General features: G+C 41.5%; 1 protein-coding gene across 1 annotated transcript in view; it reads right to left on the bottom strand.

The window, feature by feature from the left end:
• Positions 1-9,117: 9,117 nt before the first annotated feature.
• Positions 9,118-10,689, bottom strand: part of HADH (hydroxyacyl-CoA dehydrogenase) — a 38,726-nt gene continuing 37,154 nt past the window's right edge. The window contains exon 8 of the mRNA XM_089660810.1: positions 9,118-9,500. Within this exon, the coding sequence (XP_089516936.1) occupies positions 9,382-9,500 (119 nt within the window). The 3' untranslated portion in view covers positions 9,118-9,381. The remainder of the gene's footprint in view (positions 9,501-10,689) is intronic.

Raw genomic sequence — 10,689 nt, 5'->3', positions numbered from 1 at the left:
AGTTCCTGACGAGCTGTCCCATTTGACGCTCTGAAGTTCCAGGAAAGGAGAAACACCCACAAAATGACTATATTTTACAAGGTAGACCCTCCGTCATATTTAATTAGAGACATGGTTATACTTTTGAAGATCACAATGTATTATTTTTACACACAGTTTAATTAATATTAAACAGTATTTCCCACTCACGGCATGGGCATATTTAAAACTACACTCCAAAACACTCTGTTATTCCACTTGAGTATGCGGATATCACATACTGTATCTGAAACAGATATCGCCTACTGTATCTTGTTGCAGCCAGCCACAGAGGAGTCCACACTCCAAGAAGCACCTTCAAGCTGTCAAGGGGCATAAAACTAGCCATCTATTTTCCTGACTACCAACACATGTTTGGAGGCTGTAGACTGCCAGGGCAGGAGAAACACCCACAAAAATTACCACATTTTCAAAAGCAGAGATCCCAAGGTATATTTTAAGAGGCACGGTGAGTCTTTTAAAGAGCTTTTTCTACCACAAGCTTTTGCATAATGAGGAAAGAAAATGAACACTAATTTACACAAAATTGTAAATTAATAAGATGTTTCTTACACACAGCATGGACATACAGTACGTCTCTGACTTACGAACATTCGAGTTGCGAACTTTCACAGATACAAATGGACCTCGCATTATGAACATTCTTAGATGCGAACAAATTGCGGAAGTAGCTCACGTCTGCCGGACATTGTCACAGCTGCACATGGTCACACTTGTGCTGCTGTGTGCTTACTGTACGATAATGCGATAGTGTACTGTACAGAGCCCAGGATGTCCGGAAGCAAGAGGAAAAGCAGTGGTTATGTGGAGGGGACTGCTAGGAAGCGCAAAGCAATAACCATGGAAACAAAAATGAAAATAATTGAGAAATTGGACCGAGGAAAAAAGATGGTAGACATTGCTTTTTCTTATAACATGAATCGTTCAACCACTAGTACAATTCTAAAGAACAAGGCCAAAATCATGGAACCTGTGAAGTCTACTGTGCCTAAGAAGTCAACAATAATATCCAAAAAGTGTGGTAAAGTGATAAACGAGATGGAGAAACTTCTCAGTGTGTGGATGCAGGATTAGCATCAGCGTCGAGTCCTGCTCAGCTTTAATGCTTATTCAAGGAAAAGTTAAAAGCTTGTTTGAAAACTTGAAGAAAAACAGGGTGAACAGTGTACATCTTTTACTGCCAACCATGGATGGTTTAACAGATTCAAGGCTAGAGCCAACCTTCACAACGTAAAAGTAAGTGGTGAGGCTGCGAGTGCAAATACCATAGCTGCTCAAGAATTTTCAGCAACACTTAGAGAAATTGCTGACGAAGGTGCTTATTTACCCCAACAGGTTTTTAATATCGATGAGACAGGACTGTACTGGAAGAGGATGCCAGAACGAAGTTACAACAGTAAAGAGGAAAAGGTGATACCAGGCTTCAAAGCAGCAAAGGACAGACATACTCTGTTGTTTGGTAGCAATGCTTCCGGTGATTTGACACTAAAGTCTCTTAGTTTACCATTCAGAGAACCCAAGAGCCCTCAAAAACATAGCCAAGGGCTCTCTACCTGTTGTGTGAAAGAGTAACTCCAAAGCCTGGGTTACACAGGCCATTTTCCAGGACTGGATTTTCCACCACTTTATCCCAGAGATATAGAAATATTGTTTGGAGAAAGATATCCCATTCAACATTCTTTTTCTGCTTGACAGTGCACCAGGTCACCACCAATTCATGGATGAGTTTCATCCCAATGTCAAAGTAGTGCATCTGCCACCGAAGGCAGTGAAGGCTATTGATGAAACAGGAACAACCTTGCAACAGTTTTGGAAGGACTATAACATCTACAAGGCCATAAAAAAACATGAACTTTGCATGGCGTGAGGTTTCGGCTGTCACCATAAATGGAGTTTGGAACAACCCGCAGTTTGTTCATGACGTTTATGGACTTGAGAAGATGGGTAAGGAGTCCAAAGAGGTCTTCAACAACATCGTGACCCTTAGCATGAATCTGCAAGAGGATGACTTCATTGAACTCCTTGTTGTGCAACAGGAGGAGCTTACTAATGAGGACCTGATGGAATTAGAGGTCCAGCGAAAAGACAAAGAGAGCCAAGAGGAAGATGTAACTGAAGTACCAAAGAAATTCACAACATAGGAAATAGCAAGGGGATTTTCTTTACTTGAAGAAGCACTGTTAGTTTTTGAGGCACAGGACCCCTACGTAGGACGATACACAAAGGTTGCAGCAGCCATTCAGAATGCCATCCAGTGCTACAGAGTCATCTATGATGAGAAAAAGAGCTACTACTCAGACATCACTGGATCATTTTTTTCCAGAGGGTAGACAGAATTGAATCCATCAAAAAACCTGTGTCATCAACATCAGGTGTGAGTGAAATTCCATCTTGCCCTCCATCTCCTATTGCTGATCATCCTACAGCTCCCCCATCTCCCACCTACTTTCCCTCCTCCAGTTAGTAACTCTCTTCTACTATATGCCAGTTGTGGTACTGTACTGTACCACCATTTTATGGTAACTGTACAAGCAAAAATAGTATTACAGTTGTACGGTACCATTTTACAGTAACTGTTAAAGTAAAAATAATTTATTTGCAGTTGTACTGTACCACCATTTTAAGGTACAGTAACTGTAAAGGTAAAAACAAGTATTTCTAGGTGTACTGTACCACCATTTTAAGGTAACTGTAAAAGTAAAAATTGTTTACAGTATTTTTGTTTTTTTTATGCTTTACATTGTATATTTGTGTCAAAGGTGTATAAGACTCACTTTGCTGGACTTACGAACGAATCCGATTCACAAACGTTCTCCCGGAACGGAACTCGTTCGTAAGTCGGGGACTTCCTGTATAAAACTGCATTTTCTGCTACGTCTCCTAAGCATGGAGATACATGTCAGCCTTTTTTAATGTTTGGACTTTTTATATAGTAGACATTGTATCTTGCATGTCACAAAAGTAAAAAATGAACATTGTATCAAAGTGTACTGTAATGCTAGCCTCTGTATGAGTGATCAGGGAATATAGCTTAGTGTAGCATCACCTATAGCAGTCCCTAATACTATATGCCAAGATAGCCTAGCCTACTGGTTTGTGGTTGCCCCCAGAAATACTATGTGTACTTGCCAGGAAGTACAGGGGAATAAACAAAGGGTGAACAAAAGAGTTCCTGAGGTTCCAGAGGTGTTGTCTGCAAGGAATGGCTGAGAATTGTGCCTCAGGAACGTTGTATGTGCAGATCGGTCAGTTTAAGTGGGAGGCAGTTACAAGGTCAGCAAACAGGCAAAGGATAGGTTCAGGAAGCGGGCAGAAATGTGGTCAAAATATAGGCCCCGGTCAGTACAGGTGGCAGGCAGTGGCAACGCTGCACTATTGTGGCACTGATCACAATCACTGTTGCCAGCTTGCTTGCTCTGGTGACTCTGTACTGATGTGGCAACAATCATGAACACTGGATAGCAGCACTGGCTTTGGTGACACTGGCAATGGTGTACCTAGCATCATGTACATTGCAGCTGCACTGCTCTGGTGATACTGTCACTTGTGTAGCAGCAATCAGCAAACACTGTTGCTGATTGCCTTGGTCTGGCGACACTGGCAGTGGTTTGGCATCAATCAGGAACAATGTTCCTGGCTTCTACTCATCCGGTGACACTGGAACGGATGTGGCAGCAATCAAAAACGTTCCTGGCTTACACTGATCTGGAGAAACTGGAGCTGGTGTGGCAGCGATCTACTCTTACCAAAACTACATAATCAGTCTGAATGTTGCAAAGCTGCAGCTCCAATATCACTTGCATGCAAGAACCTGTGAAAGCATATCATTCAAGATAAACTGCTGTTGCAAGTATTTCTACAATTTAACTTAAAGTTCTTTGCAGAAATGCTCTCAGAGATACAAAAGCTGGTTATACATTCAGCTAATTCCTGATGAGCAGGCTACAATTAGCCCCATGGGTGGCTCTGTCAGCATCCACCCACCCGACATCATTCAACTGAAAAAAATCGAAGGAGCCGAGCAAATAATTGTTGGCTGAACAGCACCTGCTTACACTACCCAGGTATTTTGACAGCCGGCTACTCCGGCTGTGAGAATAAAATAGCCACAGTGGGGAATCTGTTAAATTTTATCACTCAGCCTATTGTACATGACCAGCTTAAGGGATAGCACGGTTAGAAAGAAAGAAACTAGATTTCATGACATTGATAAAAATCATGGTTGCTTGTGCATATAATTGAAAATTTTGTATTAAAATATTAATAGTCATTTCAAGAATAAGATCGACACAATCGTGATGATACCTCTAGTGTCAAGCTTCCTCCTCCAACCAACATACCAGGCCCAAAACCACAGTCAATACTCTCCTCCTTCGACCCTGTTACCACTGAGGAAGTTGCCAAATTCCTTAACAAGGCTCACTTTGCCACCTGTTCCCTGGATCCTGTCCCCTCACGATTATTGCAGCCTCCTTCCTGCTCTATCCTAAACTCTCTAACCCACATCTTTAACCTTTCCCTCCCCGCTCAAACATGCACTGGTTACCCCCATATTTGGAAAAAAAAAATCCTCGCTGGACCCCACCTGTTGAAAAACTTAAGACCCATCTCCCTGCTCTCGTTTGCCTCCAAGCTTTTCAAGTGCCTTGTTCACAACCGTATAAATTGCTATCTCACCGGCCACAACCTTCTCAATCCTGTACAGTCTGGCTTCTGTCCACAACATTCTAGTAAAACTGCCCTGCTAAAACTCACTAATGACCTAACTGCTAAAACCAATGGCCATTACTTCATACTCATACTCCTAGACCTTTTTCGCTGCCTTTGACACACCCACTCCTCCTTAGTAAACTCCACTCCATTGGCCTCCGTGAGTAAACTCAGTAAACTCCACTCCATTGGCCTCCACGACTCTGCTCTCTCCTGGTTCTCCTCTTACCTTTCTCAGTGCACTTTCAGCTTCACATACACAGCTCCTCTTTCTCTTAGTTTCATCTGTCCAAAGAATGCTTTTCCAGAACTTGTCTGGCTTTTTAGATGTTTTTTAGCAAAGTCTAATCTGGTTTTTCTATTCTTCAGGCTCATGAATGGTTTGCACCTTATGGTGAACCCTCTATATTTGCTCTCGTGAAGTTTTCTCTTGATTGTAGACTTTGACAATGATACGCCCACCTCCTGGAGAGTGTCCTTCACTTGCCTGGATGTTGTGAATGGATTTTCCTTTACCGTAGAGAGAATCCTGCAATCCTTCATCACTGTTGTCCTCCATGGACATCCATGCCTTTTTATGTTGCTGAGCTCACCAGCATATTTTTATTTCCTCAGAATGTACCAAACTGTTGATTTGGCCACTCCTAATGTTGTTGCTATCTCTCTGATGGATTTGTTTCACTTTTGAAGCCTTACAATGGCCTGTTTCACTTGCATGGAGAGCTCCTTTGAACACATGATGTAGGTTCACAGCAAATACCACACTTAGAATCAACTCCAGACCTTTTACCTGCTTAATTGATGAAGAAATAATGAAGGTGTAGCCCACACCTGGCCATGAAACAGCTTTTGTTTCAATTGTCAAATTACTTTTGGTTCCTTGAAAAAGGAGGTTTGGCTACTCTTAAGAGCTGTAATTTCTAAACCCTTCCTCCAATTTGGATGTACATACAGTGAGGAACAGAAGTATTTGAACACCCTGTGATTTTGCAAGTTCTCCCACTTTCCAGCCTGAATTTGTTTTTTAAATTTTGTCTCTCAGAAATCATGGAGGGGACTGAAATTTACATTGTAGGTGCATTCCCACTCTAAGTGGAAGAACTTGCAAAATCGCAGGGTGTTCAAATACTTCTGTTTCTCACTGGACCCTCAAATTAATCCTGAGAGTGTCACTTTCAGCCCATATCCATTATAGAACTATAGCTTGAATATGTTTTGTCAATACCTGAAAAAAACTAAAAGTGTGCCTGTGTCCAAATATGTATGGACGTGTGTGTGTGTATATTTTTTTTTTGGTACCAAAAGTGGCGTTTCTTTCACATTCTATATCTGATTATTATAGATCTCAAAATCTCTTTAAAATACAGTAAATGACACCCTTATGGTATTAACACCAGACATACACTCCCATGAGGTTTAGATGAGAGGGGTGTTGCAGTGATGCTTGTAATCTGCTGCACATCAATATGTGATTTATACATCAAACAGCCCTATAGGTGAATCAAGGCTGTAGAATTCCCTGTGCTCCAGTTTTCCCAAACCACGGGCCTATAATGTTTCCAACGTCTGCTTCACAGCTGGAGGAATACCCAAAGCTCTGCAGTTTGTACTCTCAACTCTGCTCAAATCTATGCTGACAAATCTAATTAGCAGACCCATATCAACTGCCCTTCTATATAATCCATTAAGTGGTGTATAATAAACAGAACATTTTACATTAATAGCTCCTAACTTTCATATGGCACTTTACAATAAAGGGAACATCAATACTGTGTCACACAGCTGATAACCAGAAGCATGAAAATGTCAAAAACAAGCTTGGTCTTGGTTTGGGAAAACTGGAGCACAGGGAATTCTACAGCCTTGATGGTATTGTATGCCCCCTAGTGGATATAAATTGAATGGCACGTAGAATAAAGTGCTACTATAAAACTAGATGCCATAGTATGATCTATAACAGGGGTGTCCAACCCACGGCCCAACACAAAATTGTAGGGCTCATGTTCTGTCTCTGCCCTACTAGTTTAGTCAAAGATGACATCATCAGGAGCACGTCATCTTTGATAAAACTAGTAGGGCAGAGAAGGAACACACGCCACTAAACATACATGATCCCGCTGAGGCCATCTTGGATTCTAGAACATTATTATTATTATACAGGATTTATATAGCGCCAACAGTTTGCTCAGCGCTTTACAATATAAAGGGAGACAATACAGTTCAATACAAGAGGGATAGGAGCAGGACTGACCATTTGGGGGGCCCCATGAGTTGTCAGTCCGCCCCTGGATAGGAGGGCCCTGCTCCTTGGAGCTTACAATCTAGGAGATGAGTTGTTTATATGAAATGAGGTGCCTGGTTGTCATATTTTCATTGTAAGTGCATTTACATTGACCACTCTTAATTGGATCATATGATTCTGTTAGCCTCCCTCTGTTGTACACCGAGGTGTGGTGTGGTTTATCATTAAGAAGTTTGATGGCGTTTGGTATCAACATCTGTCATTTCCCTCATAATCGAAGAACCACTGAATTGACAGTTTTTCACTTCGTATTTGGATTCTTTTGTTTTATTTTTTCAATTTGTGGTGACACATAAGAGTTTGCTATATTTGCATTACATTATTGTATTTCACATACATTTTAGTTTAACTTAGCGCTGAACTATTGTTTTGTGATGTTTATTATGCCATGTATTATGATCTTGTGCTAGTTGCTATATTTTATGACATCCAACTGAGCCCTAGCACGTTTTTTTTTTCGTTCTTACACAAGTGAACGAGCCCTTAAAGAGCATTGCTTCATTCTTCATAATCAACACACGTGAATGAGAAAGCTGGCATAGCAGCTAGCACTATAACTTTGCATCATGAACATCTCATTCAATTTGCACCACAGACCTTACCTGCATAGAGTAAGCATGGTAATCTTATGGTTGTATGAAAAGCCTTTAAATGACCATTCAGGTGTGTTATGGTAATGCATGGTAAAAAGTCATTTATTTTCAATCATACCACAAAGCACTGTTAAAGCAGCAGGCAATGTACCAGAAATGCAGCACCCACAATGCATTGTGGTGTCAGGAAAAAATGGTGAATGTCCATGGTTTGGCTGTATTGTAGTGTGTTGGCAGCCCATGGTTGGCCTAAATTAACATGTGTATGGTCCATAAAATTTTCTTCCACAACACAGAAGCATGGTGGAGGCTGTACTGGCATCTTCCAAAACGAACCCTTATGCATCTGTCACTGTGCTGGGGCATTAGTTTGCAAAATGTATGGGCTAAATAAAAAGCAACATCAATATTACCGTTTCCCCGAAAATAAGACCTAGTACTATTTTTGAAAATTGCTAAAGTATAAGACCTAGTTGTGATCAGGGCTTTTTTTTCAGCCAGAACGTAGCAGACCGCTGTTCTGCCACTGGCCCTGTGCACGCTAATATCTACTGTCTCTTCTAAAGAAAGACATGCAGCTTTTGTGTTTGCAAGTGACAGTACCTCTTGTAAGTGACAACACCATCCACTCCCACAGAACCTCCCTACCTTTGTAGTCACTGTGGGACATGGAAGGAACAGATAACTGCGGGCACAGTGTGTTTACGGGCAGGGCATCTCATCCTGTAGCCTAATGCATGGAAGCCGATGCCCCAGGGGTGATCACCAGCCAGTGGGGAAGAGGAGGAGCGGTGAGTGTGCTTGGTGCACTGTGTGGGAAGATAGGACCCGAAACGGGAGTTACTATAGAGAGGGGCCAGCCGCTGACAGCTGTGTTTTGCAAAGCTAGCTAACCATATGAGGGCAGTGGAGGGGGAGGGGGGATGTGCAAAGGTGAGCTGCAGTCTGGTGTTGCAGAGGTAAATTGACAGGTTAGTTTCAGACAGGGTGCAAAGGTGAGATGCAGCTGGGAGGTGCAGAGGTGAGCTGAGCTGCTTCTGCACCATTCAGCCACAGCATGCCTCTGCACCCCCCCAGCCACAGCTTGCCCCTGCAGTCTGTGGCTCATCTCTGCACCCTATCTGAAACTCACCTGTCAATCCAACTCTGCAACACCTGACTGCAGCTCACAACTGTCATCAGCTGGCATTCTCTATAGTAACCCTCATCCACAACTGCCTGCAACTCACCTCTTCACCCCCTGTCCACACCTGGACATTAAAAAAATAAGACCTACCCCAAAAATAAAACCTAGTGTGATATATATTTTTTTTTTTTTAACCAAAAAAAATATAAGACCGTGTCTTATTTTTGGGGCAACACGGTAATATCCAGTACAAAGTTTGATAAATTATTGATTACTCTAAAGGATAGTGTTTATTAGTCACTTTCACACTTTCCACCTTCAAACAACAAACATAAAAAGATCTCATATTGAAATAGTTACCATTTTCTTTTTATTGGTTCTGCTTCGATTATGACATTTCAATATCTGAAAAGCATCTGTACAAAAGGATTTTTCATCCTGAACAGAACAATCTTTGCTCTAAGGCACTAGTCTGGACATGTAGAGTGTAGAAAAGACCACTATGGTAAAAATGGGCAGTGAGCAAGAAGCAACTGTCACAGCCACTATGAGGCAAGCAGAAAAGCCTCTAAAAAAACAAAAAAAAAAACATCTGCAGAGTGGAAAGCCAGTTATCTGTATTTATAAAAGCCTTCTCCAGTCTTCTTTCCCAGCTTGTTCTCAGCCACCAGTTTATTAAGCAACTCGCTGGGAGCAAACAGAGGGTTATCAGGTTCCATTTGGTACCAACCTAAAAAAACAAGTGGAATACATTAGCTGAACAGGGATTTACAAATATAAGACAAATTACAAGTCAAGGTGTCACATGCAGGTTGACTATGATGGAGGATGAAGGAGGTTTTCAATCTATCTTATCAAAAGGAATCATTTCTTTTCATGAAGTATTTCCTTTAATCCATTCAATTGTAGTTTTGTTTGGGCTTAAAGTCACTGATCTGCTGAAAGCTCTGCCCCACTTTCAATTTTCTTGAACTCTGGAGTCTATCTGCTCAGTAACTGTCTCCATCCATCTTGCCCTCAGTCCTCTCCAGTTTCTATTTCCTTGTTGATAAACATCCTCATGTGATGTTACAAAACCATGCTTTACAATGCAATGTACACCTGATAAACTGGGGAACTGTAATGGCAATTATGCCACTGTTGTGATTGCTCTTGGTGGAGGAAGCAGCTGCCTTCACAGGGTCTTGCAAACCTTGAGGGAAGCAGAGCATGCTACTTTGCAGAGACACTGCGTGGTGGCAGCTTTGCAATTAAGAATTACTGCTTTTTTTTCCTCTTTGGGGGAAAGACACAAGCTCTAGTTCCCTGCTCAACAGGCTCAGATTTCTTTTAATTGTTATGTTCTATTGCTGTGAACAAGCTGACAAAGTTCTGAAATTCAGGAAATGCTGGTTATATTTTTCTGAAGCTGGAAGCGCAATAAAGCTGGCTGTAACCAGACAAACCTGAGCAGCAGCTGGATTCTCACTACCTGTACTTGAGGCTGTATTTCTTTTGGAATAATATGACACTTAACTTCACATGACTAAACAGCATTTAAAGAGTAACTCCACTTTTGTTGAGGAAAAAAAGAAAAAAAAAAAACTGCCGATATGCATTGCAATTAATTTAACAAGAAATAGCTGTTTGTCTGTGTCCATGTGCAAAAGGACTGTGAATGGGACTGATTTTATAATTATCAATCAGCTGCTGCACCTGCAGGGCTATGAGGAAAGTGGCAGGGTCTGCATCCCTTTAGACGTGATTTCCCTTTAGGAGTATCTCACCAATAATTAAATTTTTGTTGCAGGGAATGCCCAAAATCTGATATCTATCTTAGTGCAGACTTCTGGGAAAATAAGCCAATCACACAATCAAGAAATTACATTTTCAGGGGGCTTTTTGTATACCATCAGTTTACAGAACACCTCCAGGTTGTC

Source organism: Staurois parvus, unplaced genomic scaffold (assembly GCF_062004578.1).
Source record: "Staurois parvus isolate SC_StPar_1 unplaced genomic scaffold, SC_StPar_1.0 ptg000032l, whole genome shotgun sequence".
Classification (NCBI taxonomy): Eukaryota; Metazoa; Chordata; class Amphibia; order Anura; family Ranidae; genus Staurois; species Staurois parvus.
The sequence above is the reverse complement of the archived record's forward strand: the minus strand, read 5'-3'. Positions and strand labels throughout refer to the sequence as shown.